The following is a 19074-nucleotide window of genomic DNA, read 5'->3' on the forward strand; positions in this document are numbered from 1 at the left end:
CCCAGGATCCTAGCACTGTGATTGGCTCCGACTCCCATCCGGTCCCGGCCGAGCTTGCTATTGGTTGAGCACCGAGCATGCGTGCCTTCGCCGCCCGCGCCGCGTCCGCGTTCTCACGGGGGCACCGACCGCTGGGTGTTTGAACTGCGGAGCTGGCGGTGCCACCGCAGCTCGTAGCCCCGCGTTCCTGCAGTGCGCGGCGAGTTGAGTGTGGCCAGTACCGCGTGAGAGGCTGAGCCGAGCCGTACTGCTGCCTTTCCCCTTCCACGCTGACGCGAATCGCGTCCCACTTCTGCGTTTGCTTTGCACCTTCCCAGGGGCGCCATGTGCGGCGCGGGGTTGCGGAGGTTCCTGCTCCTGTACGCCACGCAGCAAGGGCAGGCGAAAGCCATCGCCGAGGAGATCGGGGTGCAGGCGGTCGCGCGCGGCTTCTCCGCAGACCTTCACTGCATGAGCGAGTTGGACAAGGTGGGCGTCCCGGGGCCGGGGCTCTGCTGGAGCTGCGGACAGAAGGGGATGTGGGGCGGGGAATGGGAGTTAGAATCGGGGGACGCATTCCACCCCCAGGAGCCCCTGCCGTCGGTCACTCATTTCCCACCTGCATGGAAGTTGGCCACGTGGCCTCATCGCAAGGGGGGTTAGGCAGGTGTGCGTGTGCACACTGCGTGGTTTCCAGCGAGCCCTGGAGCTCGGCCTCGGCTGTGCCCACCAGAGAGAGCTCTGCTCTCTGAGGTGATGCCATGGTCGCCTGCAGGGGGTGCGGTGGGATCCTTTCTGAGTGATGTCATGTTTGTATAGTGGTTCTCAGCCTTCCTAATGCCGCGACCCTTTAATACAATTCCTCGTGTGGTTGTGACCTCCCTAACCATAAAATTATTTTCGTTGCTACTTCATAACTGTAACGTTGCTACTGTGATGTATCGGGAAACTCCTGTGAAAGGGTCCTTAGGCTCTCAAAGGGGGCGAGACCCACAGGTTGAGAACCGCTGGTGTAAGGGCCCCTTTCTGAGGTGGCATATTTATTTTACGGTGTTTCTTGCAATGAAACAGAGTCAAGCACTCTCTGTGAGACATCCCAGGGAATTATTGAACCCCAAGAAGGAGTTAGGGATGCTGGGACCACTGAGCTAAGAGGCCAGTGTCCTGAGGTGGCTGGGGAACCCCATGTCTGTTGGCAGTGGGGGAGCTTGGTGCAGAACCTGCGCTTGTGGCTGGTCCTGAAGACGTTGATGGAAAACCTGCATGTATGGCCAGCAAGTGGGACCGGCCAGACCAGCTGCTAGGAGGACTGTGCCTGGCTGGCTGTGGCCTGCGCCTGTCTACAACTATAGGCTCCAGAGCCAAAGTGACAGGAACTTCACCTCCACAGTCTTTACTGCCCCTGCCCTAGGCCAGGTCAGAGAGCAGGCTACCAGCAGTTCAGAGTCTCCAGCTCTGCTTCCTTATGCTCCTGGCCAGGTACACGCACACACCAAGTGGCCTGGGGGACAGGGCAGCCACACACACACACACACACACACACACACACACACGCCTGGGAGATACCAGGGGCAGGGACTTGCACACAAGAAGCACCTTGGGGGTTTGCTCAAGGTCAGCAGTGGCCACCTACCAGCACAGCTGTCCAGGTAGCCTGGGGGCAGTTCCCGGCTGCTCTGCCTGGTGACCATCATCACTGCTGTGCCTGAGCCATTGGGCAGCATATGCCAGCCCACCTTGCCCACATGCTCTGAGTCTCCTGATGCCTGTGCTCCCTCACGTTTGCAGTACGACCTGAAAACCGAGACGGCCCCCCTGGTGGTGGTAGTCTCCACCACGGGCACTGGGGACCCACCTGACACAGCCCGCCCCTTTGTGAAGAAGATCCAAGACAGGACGCTTCCCACCGACTTCCTGGCTCACTTGTGGTACGGACTGCTGGGTAAGGAAGGGGCCTGCATTGCTGCCTCACTGCCAAACTGCTGGCTCTTCGGACCTCAGGTTTGTCTTTCTGTTAAGATAGACACCGAGGACCTTCCAGAGTTCTTGGAAAAACTCCACAAACTCTCCTTAATCCCCGTTGTCCATAGCCTCTTTGAAACCAAGCCCCTTACGTAAGTCTTTAGACATCAGTCATTACGCCCTACCCACTGTCATGGGGTTAGGTCTGCCCATGAAGAACCTGTGCAGGGTTTGTAAGATGTTTGTAACTAGCTCCTGTGGATTGGCTTGAACCACCCACCTTGTGGTTAGCAGTCTGCGGGTGACTAATAAACATAGGTCCAGGCAGGCCTTGCCTCATCGAGCCCCACAGAGTATGGTTTTAGTGACAGAATCCCAGAGGAGTTTAACAGCCCCTGCCATGGTGTCTCCGAAGCAACGCTGACATGGACAAGCATCGGGCCATGGTGGGGTGGGGCCCACAGACATGAGCTGCAGAAAGAAACTTTGGGGGTGCAGTTGGTCGGGCATTTGGCTGCTAGCCTGGAGGGCTGAGGTTCAAGCCCACCATCCACTCTGAGGGAGGCAGAGAAGGCTGCCGCCCCATGGAGATTGAGTCTGGAACCTTGTGCATGGCCACTGAGCCTCAAGCCACCCTGCACCTGCGTGTGATTCCCTCTGTATCCTTAGATTCCTTTGTTTCCACACAGCTGCTGGGAGTGGGAATGCTTATCTCAGTTGTGGTCAAAACTGTTTGTACACATTGGATACTTTCATATCATGAAACAGAGGGAATTGTCTCTATGTAGTACTTGATATTGTCTCTAGTATTTAACTAAGCAACACTGTTAAATTACGAAACTATGTTATTTCTCCTTTAGGACCAGCAGAGAACAGTCTTTTAAATGTTCACTGCTGCTTTGTAGCCGAAGACTAGTGTGCTGTGGGAAACTCAGAAGACACTGACTTCTGGCATAGAAAACCCATAAGGCCAGTTCTCTGTCCTTCAGGGTCCCTGTAGGTCCGCACTAACTGGATGGCAGTGCGTGTTCTGGATTTGGGTCCTTGTATCTGAAGGCTGATGTGCCTTGTCATGTTCGACTGTTCAGGTTTGGGAGACTCCGAATACACCTACTTCTGTAACGGGGGGAAAGTCATAGATAAGCGACTGCAAGAACTCGGAGCCCGGCATTTCTGCGAGACGGGGCATGCAGATGACTGTGTGGGGTAAGTGCCAGCCCTTCAGCCCGGGGAGACTCAGCGGGGAACAGAGCACTTGTGCCACCCTTGTGTACATGACGTGCCTCACAACCCCTGCCCAGCCCTTAGGCCTGCGACCCCTGTGGCATCCTTTCTGGTTCTTCGGCTGGCGACATGCAACGTGATCCCAATATGACCATTCTGTGACTGTTAGGTGTTTGACAGCCTACAAGACCCTTAAATGACTGTTAGTGTCCCATAGCCTCTGACTCTTGTGTTGACACCATCCTATGTGACCCTTACAGCGCTGTTGTTGTACAACATCCTATCTGATGTAAAAGCCCCGTGTGTGCTTGGCATTGTGTTTGATGACCCTCAGCCACTGGGCCTCCAGGCTGAGCTTTGGTGCAGCACCGATGTCCACGAGGAGTCTGTTTGTGTGCTTCTCCAGTCCCAGCCCATGTCCCCAGTCATTCTCCATCCAAGCCCCCACTTCCCCAGGATCAGTCACCTCTGTCCCCCTCTCAGTGCGACTGTTAGAACACACACACCGAGATCAGTCACCTCTGTCCCCCTCTCAGTGCGACTGTTAGAACACACACAGCCGAGATCAGTCACCTCTGTCCCCCTCTCAGTGCGACTGTTAGAACACACACAGCCGAGATCAGTCACCTCTGTCCCCCTCTCAGTGCGACTGTTAGAGTCACACACAGCCGAGATCAGTCACCTCTGTCCCCCTCTCAGTGCGACTGTTAGAACACACACAACTGGAAGCAATCACGTCTTCCATCTAAGTGTGACAGTGGTAATGTGAAGACATAATAGAAAGTAGTTACCTACATGCCCCTCCCAGTGTGACTCTTAAAATGTAGGTGGCTGACCCTAGCTGTGCCAATCTGACAACAGCCACACCTAGATTGTTATCACACTCACACGGAGAGATGGGCATGGAGGCGACTGATATGTGTGTGATACAGCAGTCACTCCGAGATGGGGTCGGAGGTGACTGATCCCCGTGTCTGTCCCTCTGTCTGTACCATCCAGTCTGGAGCTCGTGGTGGAGCCGTGGATTGAAGGGCTCTGGGCCGCCCTCACGAAGCACTTTGCATCCAGCCGAGGGAAGGCAGGCGGGAGTGAAGCCCCCGAGGGGACTCCCAGCATCCCCTTGGCCACCTCTGTGATGCCAGGACTTGTCTCCATTGAGGCCCAGACCCAGGGCATGCGTCTGGATGAGTCTGGAGGAAGTGGTCCTCAGGCTTCAGAGCCAGATGCCGTGGATGGCGGTCGGACCGGCACCCCGGACAGCATGCCTGAGCCCTCCATCACCCACTCGGGGCCTCCACTTGCACAGGCCACGCTCAGCATCCCGGCCCGACCCCCTGAGTATTTGCAGGTGTGTCTGGAGGAGTCACCTGGCCAGGTAAGCAGGTGTGGTCTGTCAAGTGGCTTCCTGTGGGCGTTAGCTTTGTGTTTGCTACAGGAGACTTCAGACTGCAGCACTCAGCCAGAGGTGGCCCCCTGACATGTTCTGACCAGTAAGCCTGTTCTCTCGTAGGAGGTTGTGCTCTGTTAGACATTTCCCCTGTCCAGCAGCCTGATGATGGAAGTCGAGAGCACCCTCTCTCTCGTTCTTGTCTGAGGGCTGTGGAGACTGCTGCTTGTGTGCCCGGGTCCCTTGAACGAGTCATTTCCACGTGGTCACTCCTCTCAGCGCCCCGGACAGATGTTGTGTGTGTGACTGCGAGCTGTCGACGTCTGCTTTGGCACTGCGCATCTTGTAGTTGAGTGACTGTGACCGAGACGGGGACCCACAGACCTTCTGGGTCGCGTCTCGCCGCAGGCTGGACAGACGTGCCTCTCGGCCCTCTGCGGCGTGGAGCCGTGTGCCTGCCTCTGGCCATGGTGGTCGGCCTTTCCCTGAGGCTTCCGCCATCGTTCTAAAGCAGGCCACACGGGCCTGGGTCTCTGTGCCGTGCTTCATTGCATTACGATTTGTACGGTAATGTCCATCGCGCTGCCTCTGTTTGCATTGGTGGGGCGCCTGGTGACACGTCACTGCATCCTTGTTAAGGAGGAATGCCCTGTGACATCCATGGACGGGGTGGTTCGAGTTCCAATCACAAGAGCAGTTCAGCTCACCTCCAACGATGCTGTGAAGACTGCCCTGCTGCTGGAGCTGGACATCTCGGTAGGTCATGGTGCTGGGGGGCTCACACACCAGTCTCTGCCGGCCCTGAGCCCCAGAGGACGGGCCAGGTGGAAAGGCAGCTGAGAGTGGATGTCCTGGGTCCTGGCTCTTAAACACATCAGTTGCCTACACGGTTCAATCCTTGTACCACAGATGCCTGCTCACAGAGGGGTAGGCGGAGTGGCCAGCCTCCCTCCTTTGGCGAGGAGTCTTTCTTGGTCATGGCTCCCCTGGGTGTTGTGTCTGGAGCCAGTGGCCGTCTGTAACAAAGGCAGCCCTTTCTACCCCGAGTGCTATGAGACACAGGTTCCTGCTGAGAAGAATTAGCACAAGGTCCCGTCTCCAAGGGGCAGGAGTATAGTGAGGAGGCCCTGGCTGCTGGGGTCACTCCTGGCGTCCTATGTGTAGGAAGACACTTGCCAGGTGGCAGGAGCATGGCTCAGGGAGGGCGCCTGGCCTCACCCTGGAAGCGTCCTGGACTGCAGGGCGCTGGTGCCATGGGCCAGCCGCGGGGGCTTCTGTGGTCTGGCTTCTGGCACATGCAATGACCGTGATCATGTGCGACTTGGACCCAGTGCTTCCTCATGCCGACTCTCTGGTCATCTACTTCCCTTTGGGCTCTTCCTAGAAAACGGCCTTTTCCTACCAACCTGGAGATGCCTTCTTCGTCATCTGTCCCAACAGGGACGCCGAGGTCCAAGACCTGCTACAGAGGCTGCAGCTCACTGCCCAGAGCGAACACCGCGTCCTCCTGGGGATCAGGGCAGACACACGCAAGAAAGGTGTGGTGAGCAGGGCCCTCCTGGGACCGAAGCTTTGGGAGGGAGGGGGCAGATGGGGGCCTTCCTGGTGTCTGAGGAGAGGGAGTGGCCACTGGGAGCGGGAGGCCGGTGGTCTTCAGGAAGCAATGCCATACCACCATTTTTCCACTGCTTTCCCTGCTGTGTTAGCTCTCGCAGCACGTTACTGATGGCTTAGTGCATACGTGCCCTGGGGCTGCACTGGGCTAAGTGGGGGACTTCCCCCCAGCTGCTCTCTGGAAGAAAGATGAGGCTGTCTGTCCCCATGATGAGTGACGGGAGGCCAGTTCTACCCTGTCCTGCAGTGTCACTACAAGTTGGAATTGATTCCATGGCAGTAAGTCTGGGTTTGAGTTTTCTCTTGCTCAGAGTGGGAGCAAGACGCCCTTCTCCCAGGAAGAGCTACAGCCTCAGAAACCTCCAGGGAGAGGTCTTCCCTCCCCTGTAGGGTCGGTCCCTGTGAGTCAGCGTCAGCTGAGGTCAGGGAGGAGGAGAGAATAGCTCCGAGGGCTTGGGTTTGCTTGTTAACTAAGCGTACATCACCTTCTTGGACTTGTGGCTCATGGTGGCATCTTGGGACCCAGGCTTCCTTTGGGTGTTCCGTTCCTGCGTGTGGCCTGCCTGGGGGTGTGGCGATTTGGGGTACAGCCTTTGTCAGGCGCCCTTTTGACTGCACTCCCTTGTGGGGGACTTGGGTTGAATGTGCACTGCCAGCACAGGGAGGGCGGCGTATGTCCGGTGCATGTGGAAGGCTTGTGTCTGGTGCACAGGGAGGGCTTGGCTGTGTTTTCAGGGGTGTAAAGGTGTCACTCTCCTGTTCTTTCCTGGAAGGGGCGGTGCTGCCTCAGCACATTCCCAGGAGCTGCTCCTTGCGGTCCATCCTTACCTGGTGCCTGGAGATCCGAGCCATCCCCAAGAAGGTAGCCCAGGGAAGGGTGGGGTCTGTGCAAGCGAGCCCTGCGGTGGGAGGTGGCGGTGTTCACATCGCAGTGGTGTGGTGTCTTTGTCATCTCCGGGTCAGTGTCATCTGAGGAGACATAGATGGCTCACTGGGGGGTCAGTGTCGCCTCAGCAGGGGTAGACGTTTCCCTTGGGGTCAGTGTCATGTTTAGTCGGCGTCAATGTGGTAGACCAGGCTGACTAGAGAAACAAATCTAGAGCCACTTGTGCGTGTGAGAGAGAGAGCTTTCCGTCAAGAAGTGGTTGTATATCAGGAAAACATCCCAGCCCAGTCCCACCAAGTCCTTAAGTCGGATGCTAGTCCATGAGGCCCTCTTCAGACTCAGGCAGCCACAGGCAGTGGTGGGGAATGCAGGAAGATCACCGGCCGCTGGGTGCGCAGTCCTGTGGAGCCAGCGGCGGCAGTGAGGTCGCAGGCCTCTGCCAGCAACCAGAGTGGCCCACAGCAGGAAGGGGAAGGCAGAGAGGAAGGCCGGCCTCCAGAGAGCGCTAGATCTCAGTTGTACCTCCAAGTGCGGTCACCAGGCTGCAACCAGTATGTCTTCAAGTTGGCATGAAATGCTGTGACTGCTGGTCAGCGTCACCTCAGGAGGGGCAGCTGTAGCTGGGTCCTGACTACTTAGCCCCGCAGGAGACAGCAGTAGGTGAGACCTGAGGCTTTGTGTGACCCATCGGTGACTGCTGCTGGATAGGGACTATGGGTTCTCCTGCCCTAAGACAGGCCCTGGTTGGGCTCATTGGCTGCTTGTTGGCTGCCTCCTGCCTTCGTCAATTGTGGGCCGACTGCAGGGAGCTCGTGCCCAGGCCTTAGTCTGTCCGGAGTTCTCTCTCACAGGAAGTCTCTGCTCAACCTGTCCCGCTCACCCTTGTTGACCATTTTATGCTGGCATTGTTAGGTTGTTAGGTCCTGGGGTGTGGGCCCCTAGCACACAGGATGGTACTGTGGGCCATCAGCTCTCCACTCCTTCCCCGCTGCTCACAGCGTCCTGGGCACCCTCAGGGGCAGCATGGGGCACATGGTCCCCAGTCCTGAAACAAGGTCTGAAATTCAGGGCATGCTGAACCTAGGGTGACTGCATGTGGCACGTGACAGTGGAGTCTCCCTGGCAAGTGGGCGTCTCTGGAGAACACCTGCTCTTGGCTGGTTTGGGACCGCCTGGCACCCCAGCAGCAGGTGCCATAGGAGAACCCGCCCGCCCTCTGCCTGCAGGCCTTTCTGCGTGCCCTGGCGGACTGTACCAGTGATGGCGCTGAGAAGCGGAGGCTGCAGGAGCTGTGCAGCAGGCAGGGGACCGCCGACTACAGCCGCTTTGTGAGGGACACCAGCTTGGATCTGCTGGGCCTGCTGCATGCCTTCCCGACCTGTCGGCCACCCCTGTCCCTGCTGCTCGGTGAGGGGCTGGGAAGGAGGGTCAGTCCAGGGGGGCCACCGGTCCACTTCTTGGGGCTCCCAGCCCACTCCTGCCGATCCACAGATCTGTTCCTCCGGGGTCTGCCCCATCAGCACACGGCTGTGTCAGGTCACCGACTGTCTCATTAAGCCACAGCTGTTGTCCCAGCGTCTCTCATCAGCCCTCAGCACTGTCCTCTCGGCCTTCAGTCCTTCTAGGGGCCCAGAGTCTTGTACACAATTTACCAGCTTTTATAACGTAGCTGCTTTCACAAAGTGCAGTTAGCTGAACCTTTATCTGGAATGCATGTTCACAGCTCTGTCTCAGAGGTCAAGGCACAGCCACCACCCCATCACTTGGAGCGCTTCCCAGGCATTTGGGGGGTGTGGGGGGGTGCGCCTATGTGATACAGCTGGGAAAGCGGAGTGTGGAGGGTAACCAGTTCTCAAGCCCTTCCCTTTCTGGAGTTAGGTTACTCCCATGAGAGAGTCAGGCCTGGGGGAGGGTGGGGGAGAGAGAGAGTGTGTGTGTGTAGGGAGGGAGGTGATACAGCTGGGGCGACTTGCTATTGGAAAGTAACTAGTTCTCATAGCCCTTCCCCTTTCTGGGGTCACATTGCTCCTGTGAGAGCGTCAGATAAGAAAACATTCATGAGTACCCCCCCCCCCCGGCTGCAGACCTGCCCCCACCTCCTTGCCGCCCACACTGCTCCAAAACTGGCTCCCGCCAGGCTCCTGCCAACAATCCTGTTCGAGCCGGGAGTTGCTGAGTGTCAGCCGCGACTCAAAACCTGGAAGGAGCTGTCGGCATCACTGTGCTGGGACTGGGGATGGTGGCGTTTGCTGGGCTTTTCCTGCTCTGGGTCTTGGTGGTGTGTACGTGGCTCCCTGTGCGGGTCCCCACCGGAGCGAGGAGGCCCGGTGCCACCCTGTCCAGCAGATGTACTGACGCTGGCCTCTGTCCTCTTCCAGAGCATCTGCCACCACTCCAGCCCAGGCTGTACTCGTGCGCAAGGTACTTCTTTCTCCTCCATGGTCATGGGGTCCCCACGGGCATGCTTCCCAGAACACCCACTCCCTTCATGCACTCAGGCACTTGCTGACTGCTTGAAAAGGGGGTGGGATGGAGCAGAGAGCCCTGGGTACCTGTCTTGCCATACAGTCCCGCCCTTGGATGTCCCCACTTGTGACAGGCAGTGGCAATCCCAGATGCAGCAGGGATGGAGGAGGGAGTTTGGATGCCTGTCTCTGGGCTATGCAGGGCGCTGTGTTGGGCATCCTTGACCAGCACAGAAGTTTCCTGCTTAGGGCAGGGTTCCTGCTATGTCCCACCATCCTTTGGGCAGCATTCCAGTTGGGGTATTAAGACTACATGACTCAGGAGCGAAGGGAGAATGCCTGGTGAAGCCTGGTGCTGTCACCGTCCAATGTGCTGCGTCCACCCCGTCCATGTCCCTGCAGCCCACAAGCCATCACAGTGTCACAGTAGCACTGCTCACCCGTGCCCCCTCGGTGCTCCTGCAGGACACATGCCACTACCACCCACAGCGTGCCATCACACCCTGCTGTACCCTCCCCTGAGGACCAGTCTCTGCATACATGGGTCTCGGTGTGGGCGTGGGCGTGGGCAGCACCCCAGCAGCAGCAGGCAGCGGTCTGTGGGAGGGTGACCAGGACTCAGGGCTCACTGACGGACACCACACAGTTCACCTCCTCTGGATGCCCCTTTCACCTCCCATGCTACTCTCCAGCTCCCTTTTCGGGACCCCTCGGTGTCACACTTGTCCCCGCACCATGGCCCACAGACTGGAGGACAGTGGGAGTCGTTAAGAACCTAAGAACCCACATTGTGCAGAAACCCGCTCCACCCAGGGGTCCACCTGCCTCCGTCCTCTGCTCTGGCTGAGGGTCAGGAGGAGCTTCCAGGGCCAAACGACCTGGGGGGACCTTCCTTCAGACCCTTCAGGGGTGTCTCTGTCTCTACAGCTCCAGTCTGGCCCACCCAGGGAAGCTCCATTTCATCTTTAATGTCGTGGAGTTGCTGCCCCGCTCCCCAGGGGCCGCCCCGCGGAGGGGCGTGTGCACAGGCTGGCTGGCCATGCAGGCCGCCTCAGTGCTACAGCGAGGGAAGCACGTAGCCCCTGCAGACTCAGACAGCGGGAAGGCCCCGGCCCCACAGGTACCTGACAACTCGGTCATCCTGGGGCGACGTCTGCCTAGAGTCACCCCAAGGCAGTGAGTGTCTGTCCCAGGTCCCTGCCTCCAAGGGGCAGCTCCTGTTTCCTGGGGGGGACATGCCTGACTGTTCACTACCTTAAGTCAGTCCTGCGACCCCGGAATTGTTTGTACAAGAGACACATCTGTGATCATCAAATGTGGGTGGCGTGAGATTTGGTCTACGCTGTCTCCCCCTGTGCAGCTCTTGTGTCTGTACCATGGCCACCATGCACCACCGTTCTAGGGGCGCCCGCAGTTTCCCCACTGCACGCAGCTTGCACCTCTCTGCTCTGCCCTGCGTCCCCAGGGGCTGCGGCTCTGAGGACTGTCTGTGCAGCTGCTGGGGGACTAGGTTAGCCAGCGATAGTCTAGCAATATTCCAGTGACAGTTACTGGTTCACTCCCATGTGGGCAAACGGGAAGGAGTTAGCTATGCCAGGTCTTCATTGAGGGACGTGGACTGCTCCGAGGGGGCTTCCAGGAGGCCTGGGGAAGTGGAATTTGTCCAGGAGCTTTGGGAAGTCCCAACGTAAGTGCCCATCCTGTGGTATAGACCAGCCACCCCGAGGCACCTCTGATGGAGTAGTAAGTCACCAGGGAGCAGCACGGGTTTTCATGCTGGTCCCAACCCAGGCTCCTGGGGCTGCTTGTCAACTCCAGCTGCTTGTGCTGGGCCACGGGAGGGCTCATGCGCATGCCATGAGGGGGCAGGCTTCACCTAGCCACGCTTGTTCTCCCAGGCAGAAGAGGAACCTGATGGTTATCTCCTCGGTCTCCCGCCTCAGAAATGGCCAGCCTGTGTTTAGACCCAGCACACGTCATAGTGTGCACATGGGTATAGCCTCTGCACAGGGGAATGGGTCCCCGTGTTCCAGGCTCAGTCCGCAGGGGGTTAGGGGGGAGTGCGTGAACTCTCACTGAAGTTTCTCACAGAGGCCCTGCTGAGAAGGCTTTGGTCTGAGTGGGCGGGTCTCCTGCCACACCTGTCCTCCTTGGTTCCCGGCTGCAGGTCTGCATTGCTCCTCGGGCCACGAGCGCCTTCCGCCTGCCGGATGACCCCACGGTGCCCATCATCATGGTGGGCCCAGGCACCGGTGTTGCCCCCTTCATCAGCTTCCTACAGCACAGGTAGGTGCCTCAGCCGGCCTCGGGGGCAGGTGGGCCTGGAGGGTCGGCTGCGGTCTGACTGTTGGGCTTGGTCTGGGTGCTTTTGGTGGAGGTACGTGGTGATCAAGTGTGGGTACCATAGCAGACTGTCCCCGTGGGACCCTTCTTCACAGAGGTACATTCATCTCATCCGTGAGGGGCTTTAGAGTGCTCGTGAAGATAGAATGGGACAGTAGTACAATTTCTCCATGAACTTCCTGAGGTCCCCTGGAGTCATTCAGCTGCCCCCTGGGTTTTCCAGGTGTAAGGCAGGCACCTGTGCCCATGATGCGCCTGTGCGTGTAGCCCCTCCGTGTGCACAATGAGCCCATGCACATAATGCTTTTGCGTACATAACACATCCACAAAAAATGCACATACATGCATCTAACATGCCACACAAATAACACCCACACAAGTAGCTCACCATTCATGAAATGCAAGCAAATGGCGTGTAGCATGTCCATGCAAATGACACACCCACACAAGTAGCGCACATGCTTGAAACACATACACACACGTCACCCACACACGTAACGTATATGTGCATGTAGCCCACACATGTCGAGGTGGTGTGGTTCCAAAGACCACGTAGCATGTGTGTGATTTGTGTGACCATGGCAGTTGGGGCAGACAGACATGCCTGTCGTGGTGCCATGCGAGGGGGCTGTTTGGACTGCCCCTCCCAGGATGGAGCCACAGCCCTGGAGCCAGTGATGTCCTGGCTGGCAGTAGCTTTCTGCAGTGACACTAGGTGTGACTGGGGTGACAGAAAGTGGCTGAGTGGAGTTGTGGGTGGGCTGCACGGTGACGCTGCAGACCTGGTACTCTGCTGGTGCCTCCATCCCCCACCCCTGTGTTCTTAACAGAGAGAAGCTCCAGCAGCAGCTCCCGGGCCACAGCTTCGGAGCCACGTGGCTGTTCTTTGGTTGCAGACACGAGGACAGGGACTACCTGTTCAGGTACCGCTCAGCCGGGTCGGGCTCCGGCGTGGGGTTCCACACAGTGACTGACGCAGAGCCTTGTGCTAACCACGGCCTGCTGCCTTTCAGAGAGGAGCTGAGGCACTTCCTGAAGCTCGGGGTCCTCACTCACCTGAAGGTGGCCTTCTCAAGAGATGCCCCGCCAAGTGAGGGCACAGCCCCACCCAAGTATGTGCAGGACAGCCTGCAGCTGCACGCCCAGCCGGTGGCCAGACTCCTCCTGCAGGAGAACGGCCACCTCTACGTGTGTGGGTGAGTGGGGAGCCCGTGGGGTGGGGGGCTGGGAGGGTCAGATTCCTACCATGTCAATGAGCTTCCACACTCCAGTCTCCAGGCGATTTCCTTGTGGTGAGCCCAGCCCCAGGGAAAAAGGACACTGAGACAAGCCCACAGGCTCTGAGGGAACCTGGTGCCCCTGGGCCCATGGTGAGCCGGCAGGAGGGCAGGATTGGGCACAGGTTGATCCCTGAGTGCTGGGGCGCCAGCATTGCAGAAAGCTGCAGCACCGCCAAGAAAGATGGGACAGAGCTGGGGTGCCACGGGGAGTCACATTAGTGAATGCAGGAGCACTTCATGAAACCAGGACTGCTGCTTCTCCAACACCGTGTCCTTTTCCCCAGAGACGCCAAGAACATGGCCCAAGACGTGAACCACGCCCTGGTGCAGATCCTGGGCGCAGAGGCTGGCCTGGAGGAGCTGGATGCCATGAAGACGCTGGCCGCTTTGAGAGAGGAGCAGCGCTATCTGCAGGACATCTGGTCATGACACCCAGACTGGCCCGGAATGCCTCAAGCCAGGCCTGTGGGAGCCTCGGCCCCACCCCATCCCACTGCCCCGCCCTCTGAGTCTAGATCAGGACCGGCTAGGCAGTTCCTAGGGCCTGTGAGCTGATGCTGTGGGTATCAGCTGACTAGCTGACCCGACCCTCTCTGCACTCTGAGGACTCCAGCTGCGTGTTTACACTGTGTGTCACTTGTGACTCGGCTATTTATTACCAAAACACTGTTTCTGATTAAAGTATTTTCAGGCAATGCTACGGGGTTTGCTTTTTTAATGCTACTAGAAATGTGAAATGTATTTTTAGATTCCACTGAGACGTCAGACTTATTCATCAGGTCTTGTTTTTCATAACAGGTCTAAGAGTTTGGAGGAATTCACATTTAACATATTTAATGTAAGGATTATTAAATCTGTACGAGGGGCTTCAGAGTTCATCTGAGAGGAGTGAAGAAGCAGGGAGGTTTTGATCGCCAGGGGCTCTCTGAAGCCCCCCAACCCATTTCCTGGTTGAAAAGCAGGTTGGACCTCTGCCCTCTCTCTCTTCCTGCTTGGTCACCCAGCTTCTCTCAGCTTTGCTACTTAGTGGGCACTGGAACTGGACCTCTTGCCAACGGAACTTGCAAAGTTCTGACCCACAGGTAGTAACAGAGTAGCTGGGTAGTTGGGAACTGACAACAAGCTAGGCTGTTAACACAGTTCCCAGCTCTTGTTGGGACTTGGCTGGCAGAGGGGCATTTACCAGCAGCGCTAAAGAGTGAGGTGAAACTGGCAGGGGGGAATTTACTGGCAGCTCTAAAGAGCCAGGTGAAGCCAGAGCAGTGCAGAGGGTGAGGTGGCTAAGTGACTAGGCTGCAGAGCCCTGCCTGCATTCAGTGCTGATGAAGAACTGTATCCCGAGCGCTCCTGAACTTGAATGGTTACTCGTTTCTCTAATAACCCCCTTAATGGCAAGTGTTGGCTTAAGAGTTCCGTGTGGCTGGTGCAGTGAATTGTTGAGCCCAGAAGCGTAAGCTCTCATGGGGAGGGCAGGTGCTCATAGAAAAGGTACACGAGTGGAGGATGGGGCCAAGGCTGACTTCCACCTCCTGGGACTCACCCTCGGGCCAGTGGCCCCCCAAAGACACACATACACACTCCTCCCCACCCCACCCTGTGGAAGAGGCCGTCAGGTGTTGCCCCTGGCCATTTTTGCATCTCAATCTGGAAGAAAGGTGAAATGGTCATCATTTTCTAAATCAGGACAGAAGACACAGTTCTTACATGACAGACCCTCTGGTCTCCGTCACAATGATTTTATTTTGCTTCTTAATTGTTCTGTGCAGCTGCACACAAGACATAAACCAAGCACACAGTTGTGTGCTTTATTTAAAACCGGGTTGCTATCTTATAGGCTGTGAGAGTTTGTATGTTACCGGGGTGCTAAAAGATACACCATTGGTATTTCAAATCAGCAGGGCCCATAATGGGCAGTCTCCCACAGAACTCCCAGACTGAGATGGACTAGGAAGAACGGCCAGGGATTTACTTCTGTGGTGAAGTTCCTCCCCACGAGGACCTTTTAGGAAGCAGAGTCACAGTGGAGCACGTCCGGAAGCCCCTCTGCCTGGCTGGAGGCCTTGGGACAGAACACAGGAGCAGCCCAGACACTGAGCCTGTAAGGCAGAGCAGTGAGAGGCTTCCTGGCCCACAGAAGCTGAGACCAGGAGCCCATGTGGTTCAGAGGCTGAGGACTGGTGCTGTGGCCCGATAACTATGCTTACTGTTCACTGATCCTGACTCATGGTGACTTGCACACTTCCCCCCCCCCCCAGTAAGTGTGAGCAGTGTCAATTCTGTGTGGCCCCTGCAGCGAGTTACCAGACCCAGCAGAGGAAGAGTGGGTGTCTGAATTCATGCAGCCAGTTGGAGGGTAGGTGGAGGCATCTGTAACCTCTGCCCGTGACGGTTGACCTTTGGCCAGGATGCTGATGGGCTCACGTCCCCCTGGCATGGCCAGAGGAAGCCTCCAGGCTGTGGAACCCCATATGGGTCATGACAGTCTGCCCACTTGGTTGTTGTGGGGATGCCACTGGAGGGCTGGAGAGGAGGGCAGGGTGGTGATTGTAAACCCGCCTGCGGTGGTTATATAATCGCTTGTCATTTTGAGAGGATTAAGAGTGAAAGGGTGGAGTCTAGCCTGGTGATCCGGTCATAGCCAGTGAGGCCTCTGTGTGGGCATAGCCTTCTCCTGAGGATTCTGGGAACTCCGTTATTCCTCCTTGGAGGCAGAAGGCTCTCAGCTCACACCCTGGGAGACATTCCTGTTGAGAAACCATGTGGAGCTGCCCTGATGCAGCCAGAACCCTGGAAGCTGGAGAGGCCACATGGAGACCCCTGCCAGTACTGAGATGCTTCCAGTGCCACTGGATCCACAAGACTGCCCACCCACTGGCCTGTGATCTTCCTGCATTCGGCGTCATTGCATGTGTTTTGTGAGTCTGAAAAGGACTTTATAGGTTGGTATCAGACATATGGGCTAATATTGGACTTATAGACTTGATCTGGACTGGGCTGGGATGTTTTCCCAGCATTCAGTTGCTCTTGTCTATGAAGCTCTTTCTTAGGCACATGTGAGTGTCTATGAATTTGTTTCTCTAGTCTACCCAGACTAACACACCTCTCTTCAGCCATTGCCCACCTGAGGGCGCTGGGCTGTGCAGGGGACTACAGAGCCTGGTCTTCCTCCAGCAGCTTCTCGTCCCTGCCTGCACCGCTGACGGCGGAAGCCATCTACCGCCAGTCATGGTGCTGTGGCCATTTTCTTTGATCCCCTTGTTCTGTCTGCAAGGAACCTCAGGGCTGTTTGTCCCTGGGGCACCTTGGTGGCCTCATGCTGATGGTCTACCTCTTCCAGAGGGATTATCTGCCCCGCTGCTGCCTGCTAAAGATGTCGTCATGCAAGGTCTCTGAAATACATTAGAATCGGGGCCTTCCTTTGCCCAGGACAGTCTTAGAACGGATCAGGAACCAGCCAACCAGCGCCTGAAGCAGCGGTCTGAATGCGCGTCCACACCCTCAGTGCCCATAGCGGTATAGTTCGGACCTCCCGTGCCCTGGGCACCATGTACCCCACACTGAAGCAGTGGATTCAGTGCCTGGGAACCACAGCACAGACAGGATGGCACTGAAACCCACAGCCCATTCCTTCTTGCCACTCTGCTCCTGGACCGCTTGGAGTTTGTGCTCTGGTTGCTGGTTTGACAAACTAGGGGAAATGCTTCCTTTAGTCTCACCCTCACAGGAAGGAGGCCTGAGGGGGTGGGCACAGCAGTAGTTGGAGGGGTGGGGTGGGGGTGGGGGTGTCCCCTCCAGGAACTCACTCAGTCCTGCAGCTGGGTCACCTGTCAATGCGCAAGCCTTCCCAGAGCTGGCGGCACCGCTCCTCCTTCGGGCTTTGTTCTCTGCTGGTGAATGCTTTTTCTTCCTTTTCTGAGCTGTCCTTTGTTTGGTGAGACATTCATCCTGCAGCCAGAGGACGGACACAGTGGCTTCAACAATAGGCTCAGACAAGAACAGCTGTGAGGGGGCGGAGGACTGGTGGTTGTGAGTCAGAACCAGGTCACCACAATGGCAGAGATGTGTCTGCTCAAACAGAGCTCAGCCGGCATCTGTCTTTGAAGCAAGATTGACTTTATTAGAGCCAAGTTCATGGACTGAATTATAACCAGGGAGCCAGGTCCAATCAAAACTGACTTCTGTGAAATTCAGAGAGATTAGCTCAGAAAGTTATGGCAGCTGTCTTACAGGATCCCTAGGGGGCACCTGAGATAAAGTTTCTCCAGCGGGCAGGCCCTCAGAGGAGCTGGGAAGATGGAGAAGAAAATCAAAGGCGGCATTGTTGAGAAAAGCTCAGGAAGGTTGGCAGAGGAGATTTCTCCCTGTCCTGACACTGCACCTGCTCAATTCTTGGAGAGCAGCAAGATTTGGCCTGTGAGAACGTGCCTGTGAGAATAGGCCTGATCGTACCTGTGCAGAGTTTGAGTTCCCCAGACTTCACACGGAAAAGGAAGCCCGTGGGGCATCCCTCCAGGACATCGAAGCTGCCTTCTGAGGGTAAACAAGTGTGCAGAATTCTTTGGGGAAGTTTATGATTTTGCAGCAATACTTTGTTTATAGACCATCATTTCTGAGAAGTTTGAGGCCCCTGTGTGTTGCTGTGTCCCCTGTCCCCTCTTATGCCTGGCGAAGGAGGACATCTAACAAACCCCTGAGTGGGTTTTCCAAGCGGCTTACGACCGAGGCTCCAGCAGGAAAGAAGTGGTGTTTGCGGGCAGCTGAAGTCAATGCCAATGGCAGCCTTCTGGGTGACACCCACAGCCGCTGCTCCCTGAGACTTGCAGTGCCCCATTCACCTAGAGGGCCTTGCAGGGAGGGTCTGCTCCCCCGGAGACCCTCCACCAGAGTGGGTGGGGGTGGGGTGCAGAGGCAAATAGCAGCCGGCTTTGCTTGTTTCGGATGTCCTGCTCTGGAAACCAGCGACAGGCCGCGTGTGTGCCAGCTGCCTCCCTTGGCCTTTAGGCCGGATAATCGCAGAGGAAGGGAAGACTGGCCATGTCACGCTGATTTACCGAGTCTCCTGCTGTCCCACTGGGGAGGCCGGAACCCTCACCAGACCACCCACCACCAGCGAGTTGAGTCCAGCTCATGGCGACCCCACAGCACAGGGCAGCACTGCCCCTGGGGTTCCTGAGACTGTGACTCTTCACGGGAGCAGAAAGCCTCTCCTATTGGGGCGGCTGGTGGTCTCTAACTGCTGACCTCGGGGTTAGTAGCCTAATGTTTAACCAAGTAGTTGGTTGTTCTGAGGTAGTCATAGTTCTCCAGGGTTACTGTTTGGTGAAAACCAAGTTCAGTTCCAGACCTGGAGGGTGCCTGAGGGCTAGTCTCAGGGCTCCACCACCACTCCTGGTCTCCTACAGTCCTGGGTTCTGCTCCACATTCTCCTCTCACTCTGTCCAGGACCTCCGAGGGGCTTCTGCTCAGAGCAGTTGATGTGGGCTGCCGGGCACCCTCTAGTTCTGCCGGTCTTGGGTGGTTGAGACTGGAGTTTGGGAGGTAGGTTAGTCCTTCGGACCCGTGGTTTCCTGGGTCCTCCGTTGGCATCATGCCTCTCTCCTCGGGACAGGGAGACGTTACCTGAGAGAGTCACTCAGAAGCATCTAAGACCCCTGTCACTCATCAAAGTAGGGTGTAGAACACTGTCTTAGTGGAAGTCCTTGTAGAACATTATCCACATGGTGCCAGCAGACAGAGGTGTCCCCTGAGGCCCCGGCACCCTTCCCTGTGGGTGTTTTGAGGGAGTTATTTCTGACCACTGGGAGGGCATTCCCGCCCAGTGCGCGTGGGTGTAGATAAAGTGAGGCCCGTGTGAGGGGTTTGTAGCTGAGTCTGACGTGGACCATGCTCCCCATGGGCCTGTCAACAGTCTTTCCATCCTCATCCGACTGTCAG

General features: G+C 57.0%; 1 protein-coding gene across 1 annotated transcript; it reads left to right on the forward strand.

The window, feature by feature from the left end:
- The first annotated feature begins 96 nt into the window (after positions 1-96).
- MTRR (5-methyltetrahydrofolate-homocysteine methyltransferase reductase) lies at positions 97-13654 on the forward strand. Its single transcript, XM_075540817.1, has 14 exons — positions 97-468; positions 1768-1921; positions 3030-3147; positions 4165-4540; positions 5192-5308; positions 5937-6090; positions 6940-7028; positions 8279-8459; positions 9431-9473; positions 10445-10637; positions 11685-11803; positions 12691-12783; positions 12874-13056; positions 13425-13654. The coding sequence occupies exons 1-14, from the start codon at positions 325-327 to the stop codon at positions 13567-13569; spliced, it is 2109 nt and encodes a 702-aa protein (XP_075396932.1). The 5' UTR covers positions 97-324; the 3' UTR covers positions 13570-13654.
- The last annotated feature ends 5420 nt before the right edge of the window (positions 13655-19074 follow it).

This window comes from Tenrec ecaudatus, chromosome 2, assembly GCF_050624435.1.
Source record: "Tenrec ecaudatus isolate mTenEca1 chromosome 2, mTenEca1.hap1, whole genome shotgun sequence".
NCBI classification, from domain to species: domain Eukaryota; kingdom Metazoa; phylum Chordata; class Mammalia; order Afrosoricida; family Tenrecidae; genus Tenrec; species Tenrec ecaudatus.